Here is a 25,313-nt window from a genome sequence, read left to right on the forward strand (position 1 = left end):
TATGAGCTCTACTGGAAACTGGGGTTAGTCCCAAGACCCCGAGAATGGGGAGGTCGGGTCAGCCGCAAGAGCCTTGGGACCCAGTGAGGAGACACAAAATCCTCTCCTGATCCCTGCGGGGAACTGGGCTCAACAGCAAGACCCCCAGGAGAGCAAGGCACTGTGCCAGCCTGCCTTTGCCATCGCGCCCGGTGGGCAGTAGGCTTGGGGTGGCCTGTCCCTGCTGTGTTTCACAGCGCTGGCATCTCCGCCTGAGGCAAGAGCGTAACAAATCCTCACCAGGACCCCGGGAGAATGTGTACCCCTTGGCTTGTCACCTCGAGCAACTGAGGGGCGAGGGTGGGGGCACACTCGAAGGCTCTCGCTCCCGCACACGGGGACACCCGCGGGCCGGCTCGGGAACACCGGCGGTGCCCGGGCGCAGTACAGCTGTACCGCCACCTCCTGGCACAGGAGGAGGTCTCGCCTGCAGCGGGCTCTCCCCTCGGGCCGGGAAGGAGGCGCGTCAGCCACGAGCGGGGCCGGGCGCTGCCGCCGAGCCGCTGCCGAGGCAGCTGCAGGGGTGCCGGGCCCGCTGCGGCCGCGACCTGCCGAGACCGGGAGGCGCGAACCCGCACTTGGCGTTCCTCACCAACACCCCCACCTCGGTACGGCCCCGAAAGGGCTCCGGGCACTTCCGGGCACGGCTTGGAGGGAGCGGAAATGGCGCTGCCCGGGCCGCTGTGTTAGTTGGACTGTCCCGGTGGCGGCGGAGCCGGCGCCGCTGCCTGAGCGCGGGAGTGGTTCGGTTGGGTCTTCTGTGGCCTCGCCGTGCCGCCTCGTCCTGGCTGTCTTCCCGCGGACTTTCCACAACTCCGCCGTGGGGCTCCGGGCCGCGGGTTCGGCGTACGTAGCCCCCGGAGCGGCTGGGTACAAGGCCGCGCTGCTGGGCCTGAGGGGGGATGGGGAGGCTGCTAAGAGTGTGTGTGTGTGTCCGTAGATACACGTCTGTGTGTGTATGTATATACGCATGTGCGTGTTTGTGTGCATATGTATATATATGTGTGTGTGTGTATACACGTGTGCGTGTATGTGTGTATGGGACAGCCCCCACAGGAGGTGCACGTTAACCCCGGTCCCCCGGGTTCCCTCCCTTCTCCAGAGCTGGAGTGGACTAAGAGGAGAGCGGCGGCGAAAGCCGGCAGGCAGGCAGAGAGATGGCGACGGGCGCGGATGTGCGGGACATCCTGGAACTGGGAGGAGTGGAGTCGGAGAACACGGGCACCATCAACAAAAAGGATATCATCAACTCGGATAAGGTGAGTGCATTGCTCTGAGGGTCTGCTGCTGCGTTGCTAGGCACTGCATGACCTCGTGTGTGGTATCTAGGGTGAATATCGCAAAAAAAAGAGGTGGCATAAAGCGTGTTCCCACCATAGTTTGTTTATTTTTGATCTTTGTAGGAGTATCTGGAAATGCCTGGAGTTCCCCACTGCAGGGTTCTGCTGTTTGTTCTGTGTTACAGCATCTGGGGTGGTGTTTAAGCTGGGGCTTTTTAAGTGGCGGTCTGGTGAACTGGGCTTCTGCCCGGGATATTTTCAGCTGCCTCTAAAATTCCCGTTTGGTATAGAAAGTATGAAGTGTGCCTAGTTCCCAAGCAGGTAGAAATAGTATAAGAGTCAGCTTTTAGGCTGACTTAATTGAAGAGTAAACGTTTTCAAACCATGGGAGCAGGCCCTGTGTGGGGAAGGTGTGTGGCTGGGGTTTGGGAGAGCTGGAGTGTGTTGCCTGTGGGAATGTGGACGAGTTGGTAAGCTCTGTTAAGGACATACTGCATCATGCTGTGCTCTGTGTGGTGGTATGCCACAGTATGTTGTTGCCTTCTGTACTTCAGTTTTGGGCAAGATCTTGGCTGTCCCATGCTTTGCAAGCTGTTGGGAAGGTTAGTTCATGAGTAGTTCTGAGATGTGAAGGTGCTTGGGGGAGATGAAATAATAGAATCATTTACATTGGAAAAGACCTTTAAGATCATCAAGTCCAACTGTTAAAACTGCCAAGTCTACCACTAAGCCGTGTTCCTCAGCACTGCATCTACATGTCTCTTAAAGACCTCCAGAGATGATGACTCAACCACATCCCTGAACAGCTCCTTCCAATGTGTGATAACCATTTTGGTGAAGACTTTTTTCCTGATGTCCAGTGTAGACTTTCCCTGGCATAACTTGAGGCCGTTTTCTCTTGTCCTGGCACTCGTTACTTGGGAGAAGATAGTGACCCCTACCTTCCTACAGCCTCATTTGAGGTAATTGGAGAGAGCAATAAGGTCTCCCCCAAGCTTCCTTTTCTCAAGGCTAAAACTGCTCTCCACATGACCTGATAGAATCCATTTCCCAGGAGCTCTCTGGCACAGAGATGGTCTGAATTGAAGTAAAGCCTTCCTTTGTATTTGTTTGCAACAAAACCCAATGAAACAAAACCCAAACCAAAGCAAACCACCATATTCCTGAAAGTACCTCCTGCCTTTGCCTCCACTGGAACATCTCTGAAGAGAAGCACAGGCATTCCACAACTGGACAGAATGTACAATTGCTGTAATGGAAAACTGATAAGCTTCAGTTACTTAAAGGCTTAAATCTGATTTTAACATTTATCAGCTGCATTGGGGGATAGTGTTTGTGGTGAGCAGCTTGTTGGCTGGATTCAGCCTGTGATGTTGCAACTGAATGTTTGGAGTTGCAGGTTCTTTGAGTTAAACGTGTTTGTCTGTTAGCTATCAGAGAGTGTACTGGTGTCTGTCTCTCCTTTTTGGAGCAGGGAATAAGATGGATTTCTCCTCAGATTTACTGTAATGGAAAAGGAGAGGCAGGAGAGGTGCAGTGTGAGGTTTTGAGAGGAGTGCAGGGCACCACTTGTGGCCATAAGTGAAACACCTGAATTTCTGCAAGGTACAGGAACTAAATCAAACCAGAGATACAAGCCATTATCACACAGAGAGAGCAAAATTGCTAATAACAGTCCAGCACTTGCTCAGGAAATAGATCTGTTCTCAATTAGAAAAGAACCAGATTGATGTCTTTAAATCACAAGAGAACCATGAAGTACTTTCCAGTCCATTAGTGACTGAGAGTGTTAAAATAAAAATTACTAGGCATAAAAACATTTAAATCAGCAGGACCATGTAATTTGTTCTGGACTCCTAAAAGAAGTGGCTGAGCTGATCTCTGGCCTGCTGATATTAACTTCTAATAAATCTGTGAGGGAATTCCACAAGCCTGTGTTCAAAGCAGGGTGTATGGTACCACGTGGGCCACCTCCTCGGGTGGCCTTACATTGCATCTGGACAAAGTGATGGACAAGCTGGCAGAAAGGTGTTTGATTAGGAGTGAAAAGGTATTAATACAATGAGTGTCTGCCATGAAGTTTTATGGGAAGCACTTGTAGTCCAAGCTGATAGATTATTGTTAATGGGGTTGTGAATTTGCTTGACAAAGGTGGCTGCATGGATTTAATACCGTTGATGATACAGTATTAGTTTTACTACTATGAAGGGTTCTGGTTTAAAAGTTGGCAGTGATATGGTAAATACATGCTTAACAGTAGTGATGTGGCTAGGAGCTTTGAAAGATGGTACAGTTAGGCTGAGTGCTCTGGGCTACTTGATAAACTTGGCCCACTTACATCAAGTGTACCTTGTTCATTTGGCTGTTCCTCTATCTACCTGAAACAAAAGCTGATTACTTTACAAGTTTATGTTTGTGATATGAGGTGGTCTGTGTCTTAGAAACCAACAATCTGGTAATGCTTGAGGGGCCAGATTGAGACATCACTGAATTCCTAGTATGAAGAAACTGTTAATAAAAAGATCCTTGCTGTATAAATGGGAGAGCAGAGGCAGGAATGGGGGTTCTCATGTCTTGTATATTGCTTTAGGGGCCAGATTGAGACATCACTGAATTCCTAGTATGAAGAAACTGTTAATAAAAATATCCTTGCTGTATAAATGGGAGAGCAGAGGCAGGAATGGGGGTTCTCATATCTTGTATGTTGTACTTTTGTAGGGGATACTGGTAGTTTTGACATAGGGCTGTGGCAAGGGTTTGATTAGAACTGGTGAGAGCTGAAATTGCTGCAGAACAAAGTGACAAAAACTAAGAAAGCAAGCAAAGAGATTTTTTATTGTCTTCTCTAAGAGGTAGAGAAGAATTCCTTCATTAAATACCTTCTAAATACATTTTAATACCTTCATGTGAGGATAATGCTTGCCTAGTGGAGGAAAAAAAAGCTTAGTGTATCAGCCCCTGAGCACTACAACCAGATGTTCAACTTGGAATGCAAGTGTGTGTTATCAGCAGCAGCAAGTGTCTGAGTACTGGTGAGTGCTATCACTGAAAGTAGACACACTTTGTCTGTCAGAGTCTTCCACCAAGACAGGCAATTTCCTGGAGAAACCCAAGGTGTCTGAAACCAGATAAAGGTGAAAGCCATCACAGGGCACCAGCTTACATGGTTTGATGTTCCCTCAGGGATTGCTGCTTTTTGAATCTAAAATTCTTTTGTTTCAGAAAAAATCCAAGAAATCTTCAGAGACACTGACATTTAAGAGACCAGAGGGAATGCACCGAGAAGTTTATGCACTCCTCTACTCTGACAAAAAGTAAGAGCTTGTGGGCATCTGTGCAGGCTGTGGGCTAGCCTGGGCTCCTGGTGGCAGGGCAGCATCCTCTTGAAACCAAGCTGGCAGTCTTGCTTCCTGGATTGATTCCCCATTGTGCTTTGCCCATGCCTGTGCCCTTCTCTCTTAGATAGTCGTGAACAGTGTCTGTCTTCTGAACTTTAGGGGTTTGCTCTGTGTAGAAGATTAATTAGCTACAAGCACAATAGCCCAGTGCAGACAAGGAAGTGTTCTTACCCATCTATATCTGGCTCTTCTAGTCACAACCAGGGCTAGCATCTACTTTATTTCTGCAAAAAGAGTGGTGCTGCAGCCTGTTATGTGTTGTGTCCTTGCTTCAGAGGTCTCTTGCATAGTTTGTTTTCCACATGGTTCTATCCAAGCCCATCCATGCTCTGTGTTCTGTCCTCCGATGCAGGAAGCATTGCAGTCTGGGAAGGGCAAAACCTGCAAGAAAGCTTCAACTCAGATTTTCCCACCCTAAACATTGTGGTGACAGATCCCACTCAGTCTGAAATCTCTTTGGCTTTGTCCTTGGTTGCTTTTTGCTTCTTGTCAGCCAGTGTTTTTCTCTACCACAGGGATGCACCCCCTCTGCTGCCAAGTGATACAACTCAGGGTTATCGAACAGTCAAAGCAAAACTGGGGTCCAAGAAAGTCCGGCCCTGGAAGTGGATGCCTTTCACCAATCCAGCAAGAAAGGATGGAGCAATGTTCTACCACTGGAGGAGAGCAGCAGAGGAAGGGAAGGACTACCCTTTTGCCAGGTTCAATAAAGTAAGTGGGAGCACTTTCAAGCAAAAGCATATAAATAGCATCTGGAAAACACCCTCTGGCCAGCTTCTTGAATGCCCAGACAGGAAGTTCTTTCTTTCAACAGGAGAAGGCTGAGTTAGGTTTGGCAATTGCATTTTAAATTGCAACATTACTGCCTTGTGACCAAAGACTCTGATGCCTCCAAAGCATTCAAGCTAAGTGGGCTCAGTATGTGGTCAGAGCTTGCTGGAGACCTCTGCATTTCAGGTGTGCAGCCATTGATTTGGTAAGGAGGCACTCTGCCATCCACCCGAGTTTCTAACCAATATCCTTCCGCTGATTACAGGCTCTGGGTAGTAAAAGACACTCAGTTCTCACCGAGACATTAAAGTCACAAGCCTTGTTATTTCGCCCAGTATGAAAAAAATTGCTTGAGCTTTGTGGCCAAAGAGCTGGCTTGCAGCCTCTTGGCCACATTCCAGCCCAGATGCCGAATTACACTGCGTTCCCTCTGAAATTGCTCCTGCGGTATCGGCGTGGGGCAGTACCCTGTTCTCTGCGTCTCATGTTAAATTGTCACAATATGTTGTTGTAATCTCCTGCTGTCTTTTGTCCCAGATGTACCTGCTTTGAGTGGCTGGGGCTTTCATGTGTATGCACAAAGCAAACTACATCAAGATTTATACTTCAAAGTCAGGATCTCTTAAGTCAGGAAGGAGCAGAGTTAGGGTGCCTCCGTAATGTAATTTAACCCCCTTCATGATGCAAATCTGAATGAAGGGGGGAAAAAGAACATCAGTGCTAACATGATTCCTCAAAAGCTCTGCTTGCTTGCAGCTGTGCACAACATTTTAAGTTTGTAACCCAGAGAGCACCAGCTCTAACAAAGCCCTGGCTTCCTGCAGAGTTAAGTGGTTGGCTGACCTTATGTATTAGAAGGCTCAGGTTCTGACTGATGCTTTTCTTCTTGCGGGGACATTGGTAAGAGCCTCCTGTGGTATCTCTTCTCTGATGTCTAGGGTGGAAGTCTGAAGCATGACTCATTTTGTCAAGGTACCTACCTAGCTGTCTGAGTGAAACTTTTGGAGTGTAATTTTCTCTAAGGCTCTACTGCTCTTGCAGTTTTTGGCTGAGTTCAACCAAGTTTATCAGAGGAGGCCATGCATGGCTGTTGTAATTATATGATTCTCGTTTCCCTAACTTTATCGTGTACCATGAATTGACAGACAGAAGGGCCTTCAGCAGGGCTGCAACCTTGAGATTAGTGGTACAGATCTCTGCCATCTGCACATGCACAATTACATAATATGAGGAGCAAGCTTGTGGATGCATGGTTGAGAAGGTGGAAGGCACTGATGAGGAGTTTTACAGATCTTTGCTCTGCCAGAGGAATTTTATTTACTCTTCCAGACTCTTCTCTGGGTTCCTTCTCACGTACTTGATGCTTCTGCCTGAATCTCTTGCTTTCCTTGGCATGAATCCATTTTCTTGTGTAGCTGTGCTGTCAGTCAGTCAAACTCTATCCTGCCTCATACGTCACCGCCCGGTTGTTTTCCTTCTCTTTGTACTTCCAGTCTCCAAACCAAATCCCTTCTCTTCATTGTGAGATCCAAAAAGTAAACTTAGGTTTCACAGTGTACACCGAGCCTTGATCCGGGCTGTGAAATAGGAGTATCCAAGTAGCTTCACTGGTGTCAGAGCAAAGGTCTCTCTCAGCTGATATTCTGTTTCTGGCTACCATTAGTAAAGGCTTAGAGAAAGAGCATGAGAATGGGGCAAATACAGAGCATTTTGTCCTAGCTTTTTGTGGTCTTTGGCTTAAGGATTTCTTAACTTGAAATTTGTCTTTAATAACTCGTGCTAGGTACCTTCAGGGCAGAAAGCTGCTTTGTGAATATCCCATGGTAATGAGTTCTTCAGGTTAATTTTGTGTGCCGTGCCAAAGTGCTTTCTGCTGTTCATTTTAAGCTGCTGCCTTGGGGTTTCTTTTGGTGCCTCTGAGATCTTGTGTTACATGATGTATTAAACTGTCCTTACTGTGTACTGTGTTTTCATAGTTTCATTCAGGGTTGGAAGGGACCACAAGGATCATCTAGTTCCAACCTCCCTGCCATGGGCAGGGACACCCCACACTACATCAGGCTGGCCAGAGCCTCATCCAGCCTGCTCTTAAACACCCCCAGGGACGGGGCCTCGACCACCTCCCTGGACAATACATTCCAGGGTTTCACCACTCTCATGGTGAAGAACCTCCTCCTCACATCTAGCCTGAATCTCCCCACCTCCAGCTTCATTCCATTCCCCCTAGTCCTATCACTACCTGAGATCCTGAGAAGTCCTTCCCCAGCCTTCTTGTAGGCCCCCTTCAGATACTGGAAGGCCACAATGAGGTCACCTGGGAGCCTTCTCTTCTGCAGACTGAACAGCCCCAACTCCTTCAGTCTGTCCTCATAGGGGAGGTGCTCCAGCCCTCTGCTCATCCTCGTGGCCCTTTTTTTTCCATAATTGACAGTCATCTGCTCTTCTGTCTCACCCTTGTTCTACCATTTCTTTTCAAATGGTGGGCTAGGAGTGGTTGTTTCACTTGTGGAAGCGTGATGTGTTTGTACACTGGCTGTGTTTCTCTTTATTTCTGTGATAATTTTTACTGTTCAGTTTGCCTTCACCCCTACTGGGTGTTGTGCTGATGTGTTCACAGAATTGTCTCACAGCTCCAGGATCTTTCCTGAGCAGTTTCAGCTAATTTAATGCCCATCATTGTGTGAGTTTATAGTGTGAAATGCAGGACTGAGAGGAATTTTCTGGGCCATTGAATCTTCTTCTTGGCTCTTTCAGGTGCTGTACCATCCAGTCCCTTTCATAAACTGATCAAGTTCCTTTTGAAAAGCACTTGGATTTTCCTGCTCCCATGCTTTCTTGGAAAGTTGTTCCAGACTGTCTCTGCTGCATTTCTCATTTCCAGGTTAAATTTTCCGTGTCAAATTGGCATTTATTTGCAAGCCAATTTTTTTTGTCCTTATTTCAGTTGTTCTTTTCTTCCTGTGGGTATCCCTTTCATGCCATCCAGCATACTTGAAGCCTGCAGTCAGATTCCCTTCCAGACATCCTTTGCTAGGCTCCTTTCTCTCGCAGTCTGCTCTGGGAAGACAAGCTCCCCATCCCATTACTCACCCCTCGTTGCTCTTGTTCTCATTTCAGTTCATCTTTCCTGAGCAGGGGTCAGTACAGCTGTAGTTGGTATTCCTGCCAAGATCTTGTACAACTGAAATGCTGCCAGGTTCTGCTGGAAATCCCTCTCTGGGGATCATATTTGCATTTTCTTGGCTATGTTGTATTTGAACTTATAGCCATCCTGTGGCTGGCTCAAACTTTCTGTCTGACAAGTTTCCACCTTCTCACTTCTCAGCAGTTGTCCCCTGAGCATCCTGGGGCTAAGGAAGCGTTCTGGGGACTGCTCTTTGCTCTTGTCCTAATCTCTTCTTTGATCACTCATCTGCCACCTACCCTTCAATCTGCTGTGGAGGGTCCTGCTGGTTCTTTTCATCTGTGTATGCTACTCTGGGATTTTTTTCTTTCCATGATGTACACAGGACATCCTATGTAGAATATCTAGTAGACTGGCTTTCTCCTGGCAGAAGTGGTACTTGAAGATTGAGATGCAGTGTAGCCCCATGAGATTTGCTTAGCTTCTAAATCTAAGTGATGAAAGAAGGGCAGCAGGACCTAAAGAGGCTGTTATTTGGAGGCTCAGAAGTGCTCCTCCTAGCTGTATGGAGTTGATGAGGATGACTTTTCTGGTGTAGTACTCAGGAAGGCATAGAAGTGTGGAAGCAAGTGGACTGCTTGCATGCACACCATGTTTTGTTGTAGAGGCAGGATCTCCCCAGGCTGAGCAAAGTTCCACTGCAGGAGTGGTGGAAAAGGGTAAGAGGAAAGCACGGGGTTGTTTACCCTTTTGCTTTACCATGTGCTAGGACTTCCCCTAGTACACTGAGTGTTTTTACTGTTCCTTTAGTGCCCATGTGACACTTAGGTTCTGGATGGAACCTTTGCAGTGCAGTTCCAAGCTGGGGCCAGAGGCGAAGGTTTGGCCTTTTGGGCACCTGAGACAGTCAGAGTTGGGCTGTTGTTTGGCCCTGTAGCTCTGCTGGAGAAAGGGTGGATGAGGAAGGGAGGGACAAAGTTGTTTGCTGAGTTTGTGGCCCTCAGTTGTACAGCACCCAGCCTTTCATATCTTCATGACACTGTCTGCACCAAACATGAAAGAAGTGGCTTGTGTATCAAAGCAGAAGGTGTGCAAAGGCTAGGAGCTACCACTCCTTGTCTTTCCCGTTCTTCCTGTACAAGTCAGTGTGTCCCACCCCGAGTAAAGAGTCTACTGTCAGACCAGTTTTTGTCAAGGTATTGGTGCTGCTATTTGTGAGGAGTGCAAGGAGGCTGGCTGAACCCTGGTTTCATTGTCATGTTAGCCTGATAATTTTGATACTTGTAGTCAGGATGTGAGTTGCCAACCTCTGCCTGTGTCAGCCACCTTGAGCACAAGCCCTATGAGGAGAGGCTAAGGGAGCTGGGATTGTTTAGCCTGGAGAAGAGCAGGCTAAGCACAGATCTTATTGCTGTCTACAACTACCTGAAAGGTGGTTGTAGCCAGGAAGGGGTTGGTCTCTTCTCCCAGGCAACCAGCACCAGAACAAGGGGATACCGTCTCAAGCTGTGCCAGGGGAGGTTTAGACTCGAGGTGAGGAGAAAGTTCTTCACCGAGCGAGTTGTTCGTCATTGGAATGTGCTGCCCAGGGAGGTGGTGGAGTCACCGTCCCTGGAGGTGTTCAAGAGGAGATTGGACGTGGCACTTGGTGCCATGGTCTAGTCATGAGGTCTGTGGTGACAGGTTGGACTCGATGATCCTCGAGGTCTCTTCCAACCTTGGTGATACTGTGATACCTGAAGAAGTGCAGCAGTTCCTAGTAGACTCCCCAAAATGTCATGTTTGTGCTTCTGAGTTTATGCACTATTTATTCCTTATCGAGTCTTTTTCCTGCTCATCACATATCCTAGCAGAACCCTTTGCTCAGGGCCCTGGCAGCCCCCTGCTCCTGGTCTTAGCTGAAGTATCTTTGCCCACGCCAGCTGGCAGCGAGACGGGCGGTGCTGCAAGAGGCCTACCGCGTTTTTCTTTTCTTCTGCACAGACAGTGCAAGTCCCTGTCTACTCAGAGCAGGAGTACCAGATGTATCTCCATGATGATGCCTGGACCAAAGCTGAGACAGACCACCTCTTTGACCTGGCTCGGCGCTTCGATTTGCGCTTCGTGGTGATTCATGACCGCTACGATCACCAGCAGTTCAAGGTGAGTCCCAGGGGCCCCGGCGCTGCTAGCCACCTGCCGCTGTGGCGCGTGCAGGGCCTGCCGCACCGCAAAGACCAAATTACCCTTTGTATCAACTTCATTAGGGGAAAATAATGAATTATTGGCAGCAAGGAATATTGAATTTCCAGCACAGGGCATTGCTGCTTGCTTTGTTTGTAATTAAATCCGCTTTGACTTGTGCTCATTCCTTGTTGTGCTTCGTTAGAAGGTTTGTTTCTGCCAGGAGAGGAACTCGTTGTTCCTTGTGACTTGGATAGGGGCTGAATTAACAAGGTGGGAATTAGGAAAGTAGAGTTATCTTTATTTTCCCCCCCAAAACCCCACCCCCAAATTAGGCATAAAAACTTACTAAAGTATTTACAGGTTCTGTTTGGTTGTGAATTCTGCCAGGATGCTTATGGGCAACTTTAGCACAATTTAGGGAATTCAGAAAATGGAGAAGGCTAAGCCACGAAACAGCTTCACCCCACTTGTAATCAGAGGCAAGAGAGGAGCCTTAGGGAAAGCCGATGAGAACACCAGGTTGTACTCACCAGGCCGGAGCAGGAATTTGGTGACGGTCCCTAGGTATTGTCAGTGGCAGGCCCCAGGAGCTGCGGGCTTTGTGATCCAATGTGTGGATAATGCAGCACGATCCAAAGGAAAAGGACCCGCCAGAATCAAAGTGTCCATGGACATGGCTGCCACGAGGCAAAACTCGTGAGCAGCAGCACTGCAAGAAAGCTGCAGGTTTCACAGCAGGCAGGGAGCAGGACCTCAGGCAGGCAGGGCCTAGGGAGAAGCTGGCTCCAAGTGGAGCGAGCAAGATGAAGGTGGGAGCCGGAGCCAGAGCAGGAGTGAGATGATGGCGAGAGCTCCTGTCGCTTTCTGGTCACTCTATTTAAGGCATTTCTAGACAATGTGTCCAAGGCCAATGTATGATGGGCGTGAAGCACCCCACTTAATCATAGCTCCCAAAGCTATGGAGAAGGAACCTCAGCCCTGATGGCAATTTTGCACCTTGGAAGGCAATTTCATGCCTTTGACTTTCCCCATTCAAACTTCTGCTGATGGAGGTGAGGGAAGGGGTTTTGGAACACACCGTAACACCTTGAAGATGAGGCAACTGGGGAGTTTGTTTAGCTGAGTGGAAGAGATGTCCTGTGTTCCAGTCTAGGCCCAGGGAGAGGGATCTGCTAATGGTCCTTGGGAACTGAATTTCCCTGGTGCTGCTCCTGACTTGTCCTGACTGGTCTAACCTGGTGCAAGGTTTCTGTCATCTCAGCTGTGAAGTAGGGACCATCAGTGGTCTGAAGAAGTAGCCCTGGTGTTGTCATTGTAAATCTCCTGTAACTGCTGGTTCCATACTTCCTGGTGACAGGGAGGAATGATGTGACTCCTACATAACAGCTCTAAATGCTGGAGTGTTTTGTTGCCCTCTGCAATCTTCACCTGAAGAGCCTGTAGCAAAGTGAAATAACAAGACTCTGCCCAGCTGGGCAGCCCAAACACCTTTGGTGCTGGAGTAAGAGAACAGCTCTGGCTCCATGTAATGGTGGGTGATGAATTGTTGCAGCTGATACCTTCTTGGTTATGACTTGAATGGCCATTGTCTGGAGTAGCTCAGGAGAAGCCTCCCATGAGCTTGTCACAGTTTCCTGTTTGCAGATTGTCTTCTTTTGGGACAACTGTCCTTGCATCCTTTTATTTGGAAGTGCTTCACTGCTGTATTGTCTCTAACCCTTGACTGTATTGTTGAACCCTCTGGTGTGTGTTTTAAAACAGTAGCTATGAACCCATGACAGTTAGTTCACACTCTTCATTGCAAAACTCCTTCCCTATGATTCCACTGGGACTGGCAAGGCTCCCTGTTAGTCTTCCTCTTGGGCACTGTGGAACATCCCTCAGCCAGTGGTTCTTAGCTGACTCCTGCACAAGTGTTTACTTGGTTCTTCCCTATTCCTGTGATATCTTCTGTAGAAAAGATCAGTGGAGGACCTGAAGGAGCGATACTACCACATCTGTGCCAAACTGGCTAACATTCGTGCAGCTCCAGGAACAGACCTGAAAATCCCAGTCTTTGATGCTGGCCATGAGAGGCGAAGGAAGGAGCAGCTGGAAAGGCTGTACAATAGGACACCAGAGCAGGTAACTCGTGGAAGAGAGCATCACTGCTCCAGAAGGTTTTGCTAAGTTGGATCTGTAGGTGGATGAAGCAGACCAGAGGATGGGAAAGGGAAAGAAAGAATGGGTAAGAAAAGAGCACCACCTAAGCACTGCTTTTGTTGTGGAGTTCATGTCATTTTAAGGGATATGAAAGGACAGTAACTGAGAAGTCTCATTATACAGGAGAGAGGGCTGGATGAGCAGCAGAGTTATGGTCTCTGGTAACTGTCAATACCTTTTCTGTGGCACTTAATGTACTAGTCCTCTGAATAGAAAAAAAATCTAAGATCAATTTCCTTATGAGTTCCTGAGTTCCACGGGGAGAGAATTATTTCCTTTAGAGTAAAAATCTTGTCAGAAGACATCAAAGACTGTAAATCTGCATGCTTAATTCTCCTCCTCTTCTCTGTGTAATGGTCCCAGGGTTTAGAGGTTAAGAAACTGTGTGTTCCTTAAAGACTGGGGGAGGGCATCCTTTTCTCTTAGTAGTTCTCTCTAAGTTCCTAAGTTCTGCTTGTCTGTCCCCCATTGGCAGGGGTTCTGATAGGCATAGCTGGTCTGGGTTCCACATGTCTGGGGAGGGGAGCCAGCTTTTCACCACGCTGCATTTGCACCTACAGTGTATTTGAAGATTTTGCCCTTCTGTTTGTGCTCTTTTGTCTGGAGATGGGATTAATCATTTATGGATGCCTCTGAAGGGTGCATCTGTAGTGTTGTGATGCAGCACCTGCCAGTCTGTAGAGTGGCGTTGCCGTGGATGGGGGTAAGGCTATGGAACAAGGCAGCCGAAAGTCATTCCCCGGCTGACCCAGAGCAGAGCTGTTATCGGTAGATGGCCCTCTTGCCTTGCTAGGCCTCTTCTGCCGGTCTGATTGGCTTTACGTGCTCTGGTCTGCAGGTGGCAGAAGAAGAATACCTCATCCAGGAGCTCCGCAAAATCGAAACCAGGAAGAAAGAGAGAGAGAAGAGAACCCAAGACCTGCAGAAGCTCATCACAGCCGCTGACACCACCACTGAGCAGAGACGTGCTGAGCGCAAGGCTCCCAAGAAGAAGCTGCCACAGAAGAAGGAGACAGAAAAGCCTGTAAACATTTATCTGGTTATTTTTTTTCCTTTCCTGTCTTTTTTTTTTCTTCTCCTGCTTGTGCTGTGTCTGGGTGATGTGTTTCCTACTGGGATCAGGCTCTCAGTTCTTCTGGAGGAAGTATCTGCTGGATGCCTTATGTGGATGCTTTTCTGGAAGGCAGACTAGTCTAAGGCAGCCATTGCCAGAGTCCTCTGGTGTGCTGCCTGCTTCTCTCCCATTTGAAAACTGCTGGTGTAAGGCCTGTTTCCCTTTCCCTGCCTGAGCAATCAGATGAAGTGGTGCTGGCTGTTCATGAGTCATGGCAGGGAGAAACATCCATCTCCTTGCTTCTCCCGAGTGTATTGTGGTACTGCTCTGCAGGATTGTCCAACAAATGTCTTTCACCTGCCTTTTGAAAAAATTATTTTGTTATTATTCTAGTCCAGATTTCAGTTTCCCACTCCTGGGTCTCACCAGCATCTCCACAAGCTCAGTACATGCCCCCTCTCCTGATCCTCTACTATGATGAGAGCAACCCTGCTGAGGGACTCAAGAAGCTATTGCTTCTTATTTCTTCCTGAGCTGAGCTTAAGTCTAAGGAGCCCAGAACACAGGTTTCAATTCACATTTGATGTTACCTCAATTTACCTTTCTGGAAAGAGGACAATGTGGACTGAACTAAATTGAGCATCTTCAGTAGGAAAGGGCTGTTAAAAAATCTCAGATGGTTCCAGTGAGCCCCTCAGAACTCCCATCCCTTCATCACGTGAACAGAGAGCACTGGTGTCATTGTCCTCCAAAAGGGTCTGTGCAGGGAGAGGAGAGAAGCAGTAAATGCTGGACAGTTATTGCTTGTTGAAGTGTGTCTAATGGCCACCACTTCCTTAAAACATTGTTTTGATTGCCCCCCTGCCTCTCTATGTAATTAATAGAATATCAATGGGCACCTGGTGGATTGAACTCCCTTGAGGCTTGAGCTGATAAAGCTCAACCATGGCTAGCATATCTCCTTCTAAAGAAAGCAAGTAGTTGGTGGTGGTAACAAAAGAAAACCAAACTAAACAAAGACCCCAAGGGGGTGGTGATGAAGAATGGAGCTACAAGGATGCTGAGGATACCAAGGAGAGGGAATCCAGCCCTAAATACTGCTTGTTGGCTGGTGCCTGTCTGCAGGCATAGAGTGGATAGGCAGGCCAGGGTGGGCAGGGAAGCAGTTTCTGTTGTTGCACTAGCATCATTTCAACCATGACAGAGTCCATTAGGAGTCAATTACCAACTATGGCTGGGAAATGTTAAGAAAAAAATTGCATTTTAACTAAGAATTTGAGTCGGGAGCTGCATCAGCATCATTGCAACAAAAGAAAATCATTTACCAAAGAGTCAATTGAGGTTGAAGCGTTTACAGCATGTACAGGCGCGCCAGGCAGAAGAACCCATTTAATTGTTTGTGCTGAGAGCAGGCAGAGTTGTCTGGGCAAAGCCTGCAATGATGATTTACCCTCCCTGCTTCTGCCGGCTGTTCAGCAACAGGCTGGGGTGCGGAGTCTGAAAGGCAGCGGAGAGGACGGGTTTTTGGTTGCAGCTGCCTTTGTCTAATAATCCAAGCAGGGCTGCTTCCTCCAGTCAAGGGTAAATGTGATGCCTGCAAGTTTGTGAGCCCTATTGGTAGTTAGTACTTTCCCTACTGTGGTCATATTTTGCATCCAATTCTGGAGCCCCTATTACAAGAGGGATGTGGAGGTGCTGGAACGTGTCCAGAGAAGGGCCATGAGGATGAGCAGAGGGCTGGAGCACCTCTCCTATGAGGACAGACTGAAGGAGTTGGGGTTGTTCAATCTGGAGAAGAGAAGGCTCCAAGGTGACCTAATTGTGGCCTTCCAGTGTCTGAAGGGGGCCTACAAGAAGGCTGGGGAAGGACTTCTCAGGATCTCAGGTAGTGATAGGACTAGGGGGAATGGAATGAAGCTGGAGGTGGGGAGATTCAGACTGGACGTGAGGAAGAAGTTCTTCACTGTGAGAGTGGTGAAGCCCTGGAATGGGTTGTCCAGGGAGGTAGTTGAGGCCCCATCCCTGGAGGTGTTTAAGCCCAGGCTGGATGAGGCTCTGTCCAGCCTGATCTAGTGTGAGGTGTCCCTGCCCATGGCAGGGGGCTTGGAACTAGCTGATCCTTGTGGTCCCTTCCAACCCTGATTCTATGATTCTATATTTAGACATCTCTTCTTGAGGACTCTGTTTATTGGACTGACCACAAATTGCTGAAAAAAAAAAGTCTTAACACCTTGCCACACAGAATTGTTTGCAAGGTGCCACCTCCACACCAAAACACAGAGAAACAGCTGATGGAGATGTGAAAGTCATTGGCAGGGAACTCAAGGAATTGAGTCACTGTCCTTCAGCATCTCTTATGATCTTGGGGCAGTTGGGTTATCTCATTCCTGGCTGGAATGGAAAAGATCAAGCTGCAGAGCCTCTCTGCAGAGAAGTGTGGGAGCTGCAAGGCAAAGGCCATCTCCAAAGAAACCTGGAGATTTGAGGAGGCTCCTTTTGGAAATGTGTGATTGAGCCTGCATTCTGCAGAGATTGTGGCTGCTCTTAGATTGAACCTTGAGTATTGCTGACCCACTGGGGGGACCCCACACAATTCAGTGCCACAGGACCCTGCAGGTAGCCTGGTTTAATAATTTAGAAGTTTGCTCACCTTGTACTCTGCACAGTAGCACAGATCTTTAAAAGATCACATGTAGGGTTTCCCCCCCCCCCCATTTTCTTGAAATGCAACCAAATGTTCCACTGTCTAGCAGCAGCATTGGGAGTTTGCTGCTTTTTTATTGCTGTGCTTAAAGTGTGAAGTGGGGAAGAAAGAAAACTGTCTAACGAGTGGAAAAATGACAAAACGTGTATCAACAGCAGGCCTCCCTGGAGGGGTGCAGTCCTCACATCCTCACTAATGGGCTCGTGTCTGTACAGATCAGAGGTTTCTCAGCTCATTCCTTAGAGGACTTGTAGTCAAAAGGCAAGATTTAGGGAAGTCCTGGGCTGTTTTGATCAGTGAAATAAGGATTGGATTATGCAAATACGCATCCGTTAGTACCAGGAGAGCCATTTAGGGTTAGGGTTTAAGATGGTGAGGATGGGTGTAAGGCTCTGTATAGCCCAGTGCATGTAGGTTGACCATAAAAAATGCTTGAGCTCTCCAAAGATGCCTTGAACTTGGGTGTTTTTCTCAGTGAATTGCTTGGGATTTTCCCACTCAATCCCATTGCTTGGGGTTTTCCTCTTGCCTCAGCTCTGACATGTGGCTGTGGCAGGTGGTTCTCTGTCATAGGAAGCAGCGTTTCCCCTTCAGATAGTCTCTGTATGAAATCTTGTGTTTCCTGTGCTGCCTTCATCAACACATCCTGTTTCGATCTCTTTCAGGCTGTTCCTGAGACTGCTGGCATCAAGTTTCCTGACTTCAAGTCTGCAGGTGTCACGCTACGAAGCCAGAGGGTAGGCTGTTGTCCTGGTCCCTTGGGATCTCTGTTAATGTCTTTCAGTCTGCCTGTCTGCCTCCTCATCTGTTATCCTTTTATAGCTAAAGAAAGTCAAGTTCTTGCCTCTAAAATAAGAAAGGAATTCCACAAATGTGGAGACTCAGAAACCTGGAATGCTGGCTGTGTGAAAGCCAGCTTGTTGCCTTGCAGTGTCACCTGAACTTGCTGGTGTTCATTACCGGTGTGCCTGCTCCGCTGTTAGCCACATGTGAAAGACCCAGAATGGAGCTGCCTGGTCCAAACAGCTCACAGCCAAACACAGTAGGCCTCATACAGCACAGGCATTAGTAGCTGAGAGGGGGTTCTAAGAGCTGGACGTGCAGGTTGTGTCTTGAAAAAGAGAGACACCCACAACTTTTAGCCTTCCTCTTTCCATTATCTTCAGCAAATACTTTGGGGAAAAGCCCCTTTGTTCCTTCTGTTACCCCTGAGGAAAGGACTTTCTTGCTGCCTCAAGCCTTGCAAGACTTGATGCCTGTCTCTTAGCGACAGAGTTTGGGATACTGAGTAAGTTAAACCTGCCTGGCTGCATGAATGTTTTCAGAAGGGTTTGGGTAACAAAATCCTGTTTGCCCAGTGCAAGTGCTTGCCTTTTTCGTTTTTCTTCTTCTTCTCCTTCTCTTTTTTTTCCCTCTTCTTTTCCCCCTTTCCCCCCAAGCCTAATGAATTAATCCTTAGTTTCTCCTTTGTAGCAGAGGTGGAGAAGTAGGTTCCTTTCTGGCACCCTCACCTGGTATAGCAATTTTCTAGGTCACTTCTAAAGACTATTTTGTGAATGCTCTTCTGGTGTCAGAAGAGTTTCAGATCTTGCTGGGAACAGCCTGAAACTGTTGATAGAAATGTGTTTGGGATTGTGCTGCTTCATTGTGTGGGTGCTTGTGCACATTAGATGTGGTGTGCTTCAGCAATGTCACTGCTGGGGGACCCCTTTGGAGCCACTGCCTGCAGGCTACCTGTTTTGAGTGAGGGACTAGAGCCTTGAGGAAGTCACAGGCAAGACTGCTGTGCAGGTGCTGAGATTTATGGAGATGTGGCAGATGTGTTCTCTGGCACTGAGATAAATGGAGTAATTCATGGAGACTGATTTGGATTTTGCAAACTAGTAAGTGGTGGTTGATCTGTCTGGTTTGTTTTTTTCACCCCTTCTGGAAGAGAAGCTGAGCAATAACCTATCAGTGATGGAACCATCTGGCACAGCCAGCAGCCTTTTTGTGTGCCAAGCAGGCAATTTGAATCCTAGTCTTTGTGAAAATGGGATGCTACATGCTTCTCCCTGTTTTCTGTAATGCCCACAAAAAGCAATGATGAGCTGAGGCATGGCAGTCTGATTCAGCAGCTTTCAGCCTGCAGTATCAAAGCTGCTGGGATGACCTAGAGCAACTTTCTTTGCTCTGCTTGAAATTTTTAAGGCGATAAATGCTGTTCCTAGAAGTACCAAGGGCTAGCAAATTGAAAGAGATTGCAGATCACTGGTAGAGGTGATTTGCACTTCATTGCTTGAAAATGTGAAACCTGCCTCCAGCCCAGCAAGATGAATGAATTTGTGTCTATTAGCCAGTCACCTGGCTTCCTTGTTCAAGCCTTCTTTGTTTTTGAAACAGGAGCTAATGCTTCACATAAGGGTGTTGGGGTGCATGAGGTCAGTATGGTCCTTTTGAGCTGGTAAAAGATACTGAAGTGCTCAGTGGTGCAGTGTTGACAATCCATGCTAATTCACATTATTTTACTTGTGGGTTTCTGTAGCAAACCCCCTACACATGCCAGTGGTGTGAAATTCCTAAGGGTGGGAGCCAGCTAGGACGAAGTGAGGAATTTGCATGCTATGCTGTGAACTTGTACTTGGGTACCATTCAGTGTAAGGAATTTTGCCCTGAGCACATTGGAAAATGATTTCTAAAGGCTTGTGACATCCTGCAGTAAGTTCTTTTGCCTGAGGACCTAAAGGATTCATCACCTTAAGGCTGCTATTGTCCTCCTTTATGTTGTACTTTGCTACTGTACTTTACGCCTTCATAGTTAGATGAAGTTGGATTTTGCACTGAGATCAGGGACTCAACCTCTGTCACATGTGAAAAATGTACCATATCATCCCCAGGATAATAGCACTTACTTTTTGATTAGAGCTATTTTTTTCCCCTTGAAGATTTACAATTAGTCTGAAAATCTGAGTTAAAATTAATTCATAGAAGTGAATCCTTGAAGAAGAAGTTAGCAATCTGCGTTCAACTTAATTTGTGCCCAGTAGTTTTTATGACAGTAGTCCTGGCTTTTCAAATTCCTCCTGTTGTGAAAGCTTACAAAATCTCATGCACAGGCTGAATTTGAAGACTTCCCCTCCCTCCCACCCCCATCCCAGGATTAATGGTCACTTACAGCCATTATTCTTCATAACTGAAAGTTTCTCCTTCAGCAGACACTGAAGAGTAATCTTCTCCAGTGAGTTAGACAAGCTGCCTTCTCTCACAATGGCTTCAGTCTCCCATTGTTCTCCATGGGACTGAGGCCACAGGCAAAGAAGGCCACAGCCCCTGTGCCCTTGCTCTGTGTGGGATTTCCCCTCTGCCTCCTGACAGCACAGACTGCAAGTGTCTCTTAAGGCAGTAGGAAGCTGGGCATTATGAAAAGGGTCGTCTTAATTCAAGGCAGCGTATTGCCTTGGTGCCACTGAGAGCAGGAGGCTGTACAGATGTTTTGGAAGGGGGTAAGCCTTTCATGAGTATCTTGAAAAGGGATTTTAGGCCTTTGCCTTTGCTGTTAGTAAAACAGTGTGAGGAAAATAACACCAGAAATGTGTTAGTAATCCTAAGGGTTACTTCCGGAAAACTTCCTGTTACACTGCATCTGCTCAGCTGGCAGGGCAGACAGCCAGAGCCAGGCAAAAGGAGAGGTGTGTAGGGAATTTGTAAAGGGAAAGGAGAGGAAGAGGCTAAAGGGAAAGCAGGGAGCTATGAGGGAGGAGAGCTTTCCTGAGAGTTTACCTGAAGGAGAGGAAAAGGGGAGATGCTGAAGTTGAATCTTTACCAGGTCCCAGACAAACTCACAGTAACCAAATGTTTGTGCAGCATCGTGTTGCTTCTGTAGGGCAGAGCTCAGCTGGTTTGGAAGTCACCCCAATGTTTCTGTACCATGCTATGTTCAGCTTTCTTTGAAGTTTAACCTTTGTCTTTGTCTTGTTCAGAGCACTTGACTTTGGCTTATTAAACATCTCTCCAGTGTCTTTTAAGTTGCTTATCTTCTCTCAGCCTTATCTGTGAATTTGAGGTTATGATTTTGTTAATGCTGCTGAATTGCTGCAGTAGTGCTTTTAAGGAAGAAGATGATGGATGGGAAAGGGTGCACCTTTGTCCCCACTGCTGCAGCTTGAGGCACAAGTCTATGTCCTTGCTCTGTTGTCACGGGTTTGGAAACAAAAGGAACTGGAAGAGAATCGATTTAGTGGTGTCTCATCTGGAAACAGAACGAAACTCCAGGATGAAAAGGGGTTTGGACAGAACTCAATCTGCAGAAAGGTCTGAGGGATGCTCCAGCTTCATCATTCAAAGCTGGTCCCCTCTCCTCAGAGACAGCTTTCAGCCAGCAGATCTGCTCAGTGGGATCTTGTAGACAATTTGCCAATTAAAATAGCAGAGGAAGGAAAATCACAAGTACAGCTTTAGTATCCATTGATGCAGCCTGCAAAGCCAATCAGATCCTGGGCTGCTTCAGGAGAAGTGTGGCCAGCAGGTCGAGGGAGGTGATCCTCCCCCTCTACTCAGCTCTGGTGAGACCCCACCTGGAGTACTGCCTCCAGTTCTGGAGCCCCTATTACAAGAGGGATCTGGAGGTGCTGGAAGGTGTCCAGAGAAGGGCCACGAGGATGATCAGAGGGCTGGAGCACCTCCCCTATGAGGACAGACTGAAGGAGTTGGGGCTGTTCAGTCTGGAGAAGAGAAGGCTCCCAGGTGACCTTAGTGTGGCCTTCCAGTATCTGAAGGGGGCCTACAGGAAGGCTGGGGAAGGACTTCTCAGGATGTCAGGTAGTGATAGGACTAGGGGGAATGGAATGAAGCTGGAGGTGGGGAGATTCAGACTAGATGCGAGGAGGAAGTTCTTCACCATGAGAGTGGTGAAGCCCTGGAATGGGTTGTCCAGGGAGGTGGTCGAGGCCCTGTCCCTGGAGGTGTTTAAGCCCAGGCTGGCTGAGGCTCTGTCCAGCCTGATCTAGTGTGGGGTGTCCCTGCCCATGGAACGGGGTTGGAACTAGCTGATCCTTGTGGTCCCTTCCAACCCTAACTGATACTATGATACTATGATTCAAATATCCATGCTCCCCAGCATTTAAACACTTACTAGCCTGCTGAGCACATTTTTCGCAGCGACTGGTAAGTGAGAATTTACCTGCTTAGGTGTGTGAGTTCTCTTCGCTGAGTGCACTCTACAGCTCCAAGGTGAATGATGGATCTGGAGGAAGATGGGGTTGTATGTATGTGTTTAGACATGTTTATTCTCCATATTTGATCTGACCCACAATTACATGGCCAAGCACGCCACCTGTTTACTTTGCATCGAGCCAACAGGCTCCATTCCTGCCCTGTCATTAATGCAAAGCCAGACCTCGCTGGCTGTGAACACCTGAAACATCTGTCTGTCCTCCTGTGATCAATACTCTCCCTTCAGAGGTTCAGCTTGGGAAGCAGTTCCATAAAACAGCAGTTATTTTTATTTGGATTTGATACATTTTAATTACTGGGAGCAATTAATAATTTATTTGTTGTATATTGATTGCACTCCAAAGCATTCTGACAGCAGTCTGATGGAGATCAGCACACCCTTATTAGGGAGGAAAGTTTATGTTTCCAGATCTGAACATCCCACAGATTAGTGAGCTGAATAGAATAGAATAAACCAGGTTGGAAGAGACCTTCAAGATCGTTGCGTCCAACCTATCATCCAACACCACCTAATCAACTAAACCATGCAACCAAGCACCCTGTCAAGTCTCCTCCTGAACACCTCCAGTGATGGCAATTCCACCACCTCCCCAGGCAGTCCATTCCAATGGGCAATCACTCTCTCTGTGTAAAACTTCCTCCTGACCTCCAGCCTGAACCTCCCCTGGCGCAGCCTGAGACTGTGTCCTCTTGTTCTGGTGCTGCCTGCCTGGGAGAAGAGGCCAACCTCTGCCTGTCTACAGCCCCCCTTCAGGTAGTTGTAGAGAGCAATAAGGTCACCCCTGAGTCTCCTCTTCTCCAGGCTAAGCAACCCCAGCTCCCTCAGCCTCTCCTCATAGGGCTTGTGCTCCAAACCCCTCACCAACTTTGTTGCCTTTCTCTGGACACGCTCCAGCAAGTCAACATCCTTCCTAAACTGAGGGGCCCAGAACTGGACACAGTACTCGAGGTGTGGCCTAACCAGTGCAGTGTACTGGGGCAGAATGACCTCCCTGCTCCTGCTGGCCACACTGTTCTTAAAGCAGGCCAGGATGCCCTTGGCCCTCTTGGCTGCCTGGGCACACTGCAGGCTCATGTTCAGCCTACCATTGACCAGCACCCCCAGGTCCCTCTCTGCCTGGCTGCTCTCCAGCCACTCTGACCCCAGCCTGTAGCACTGCATGGGGTTGTTGTGGCCGATGTGCAGGACCCGGCACTTGGATGTGATGTGCTTGTTGGCTTCTGCTGGCCATTTTTCACCAGCAGAGTTGTATGTTTTGCACTCTGCAAGAGAGTGGCTGAGAGTAATTTCCATGGGGAGCCTGAGAGAGGTGTGGAGGAGAGCAGTGCTCTCATTTCTGTGAGCAAAACTTACGAACAAATGATGCAGGCCGGATCGAATTCATGTTGTGGCATTGCCATCTATTTGTTGTATTGCATGACCTTTAATTAGGGCCAAGAGAGTGCTGCTGCATTTACTAATCAAACTCCTGCCTGTGGAGAATGAAGTAAGATGAAAATATTGAAGTATTTATTTTTGAAGAGAACAGCAAAGGATATGAAATCTTCAATGAACTGGAGAAGGTGAATCCAGCACTTCCTCCAGTCTGGTTTTGAGCTCGACTGAAAGGCAGTTAATGCTGAATTGCCGAAAGAAAATGCATCCCTCACCTCTTTGGCGTGGGAGAGCATCTGGCCCAAAGCCTTAGTAGACTCTTGGGTATAGAGAGAGCTCTCTGGGTATGGTAATGGGGCCTTTTAAATAAGTTGTAGTTCTGGAAGGGACATGCTGTGTTGCTGCTTCTCTTGAATTGTCAGGTACCAAACAGTGTCTGTGCAGTATGAGGCCTTGGGGACCTTTGTCTGCCAGTCCTGGACTGATTTGAGAAGCTTTTACTACCTTTGTGTACCCATAGTGACAGAGTCTTAGGTGTCATTCATCAGGTAATCTGATTGTAGCTTGCACAGAGCACCATCTATATTACTTTTTTTCTTTCATTAGTGTAACCAATATAATGATTGGAGTGTAATTAGTCACTGTGGGGTTTTTTGTATGTGTGTAAATGTAGTTTCAGGTAAATTATTTAAGAGAAAGGCAACATCAGCTCCAGACTAGATCCACATTTTGCCACAGTTTCTTGGATTTGTGTCTGATCTGGAAGTTTACTTAATACACCATATGAAACTGCCCGTGGAGTTCTCCCTCCTGTGGCCCATTGTAAGTCTCACCCTGGGATCATAGCACACCTGTCTGTGCTCCTGTCTTGTTTCAGTTAGATGCAAATCAGAGGCTGCAGCCATTTCCATTTTCTGCAGCTGCCTCTACAGGTCTCTGCTCCCTTGCTGTGCCTGCAGTAAGGTGCAGGGGTAGTGCTACCTGGGCATCTGCAGATGTCATAGTATCATAGTTTCATAGTATCATTCAGGGTTGGAAGGGACCACAAGGATCATCTAGTTCCAACCCCCCTGCCATGGGCAGGGACACCCCACACTAGATCAGGCTGGCCAGAGCCTCATCCAGCCTGGGCTTAAACACCTCCAGGGACAGGGCCTTGACTACCTTCCTGGACAACCCATTCCAGGGCTTCACCACTCTCATGGGGAAGAACTTCCTCCTCACATCCAGCCTGAATCTCCCCACCTCCAGCTTCATTCCATTCCCCCTAGTCCTACCACTACCTGAGATCCTGAGAAGTCCTTCCCCAGCCTTCCTGTAGGCCCCCTTCAGATACTGGAAGGCCACAATTAGGTCACCTGGGAGCCTTCTCTTCTGCAGACTGAACAGCCCCAACTCCTTCAGTCTGTCCTCACAGGAGAGGTACTCCAGCCCTCTGCTCATCCTCATGGCCCTTCTCTGGACACGTTCCAGCACCTCCATATCCCTCTTGTAATAGGGGCCCCAGAAGTGGACAAAGCAAAGTGCTGCAGTGTCACACAGGTGGTGTGCTTTAACACAAGGCACCCTCCAGTAGAAATGTTCAGTGTGGTGCTTTTTTTCCTGCACCAGGTGTTTTGCTGTTTTCCTCTCTAGAAACTTCCTGTGTCTCTTTTGCATTTGCTAGGTAGGCTTGCACTGTCTTTAAGGCAAGATGTATTTGAGAGTAAGGAAATCTCAGGATTGGGAAGTGGCAGGTAATACTTTGTTTGCCAGAAGATGACCATCTTCTAAATGTCAGGCAGTCTTGGCAAGGTGTGAATTCTTCTTGTCTCCTCACTTGTCTTGTTTCCTGTCACAACCTATATGTCAAACTGGGAGAAAGCTGGCTGCTTCCAGGTTATCAGCTGTCATTTGTCTGAATTTCAAGTTGTTCTCATTTTAGGCTGCTTGTGCTGAGTCAGAAAAATCTGTTCCCCCTTCTTAGGGGTGAAAGGGTGGAGAGTATAA

The 25,313-nt window shown here is 47.8% G+C and overlaps 1 protein-coding gene across 4 annotated transcripts in view; it reads left to right on the forward strand.

The window, feature by feature from the left end:
- The first annotated feature begins 734 nt into the window (after positions 1-734).
- Positions 735-25,313, forward strand: part of DMAP1 (DNA methyltransferase 1 associated protein 1) — a 48,761-nt gene continuing 24,182 nt past the window's right edge. For all 4 annotated transcript variants that reach the window (XM_068141578.1, XM_068141581.1, XM_068141579.1 and 1 more), the window contains exons 1-8: positions 735-885; positions 1,142-1,298; positions 4,542-4,633; positions 5,233-5,428; positions 10,596-10,754; positions 12,735-12,902; positions 13,819-14,004; positions 17,404-17,475. In XM_068141578.1, the coding sequence (XP_067997679.1) occupies positions 1,197-1,298; positions 4,542-4,633; positions 5,233-5,428; positions 10,596-10,754; positions 12,735-12,902; positions 13,819-14,004; positions 17,404-17,475 (975 nt within the window). In that variant the 5' untranslated portion in view covers positions 735-885; positions 1,142-1,196. The remainder of the gene's footprint in view (positions 886-1,141; positions 1,299-4,541; positions 4,634-5,232; positions 5,429-10,595; positions 10,755-12,734; positions 12,903-13,818; positions 14,005-17,403; positions 17,476-25,313) is intronic.

Source organism: Melanerpes formicivorus, unplaced genomic scaffold (assembly GCF_026170545.1).
Source record: "Melanerpes formicivorus ecotype bairdi unplaced genomic scaffold, bMelFor1.0.p_v2 SCAF_7, whole genome shotgun sequence".
Taxonomy (NCBI): domain Eukaryota; kingdom Metazoa; phylum Chordata; class Aves; order Piciformes; family Picidae; genus Melanerpes; species Melanerpes formicivorus.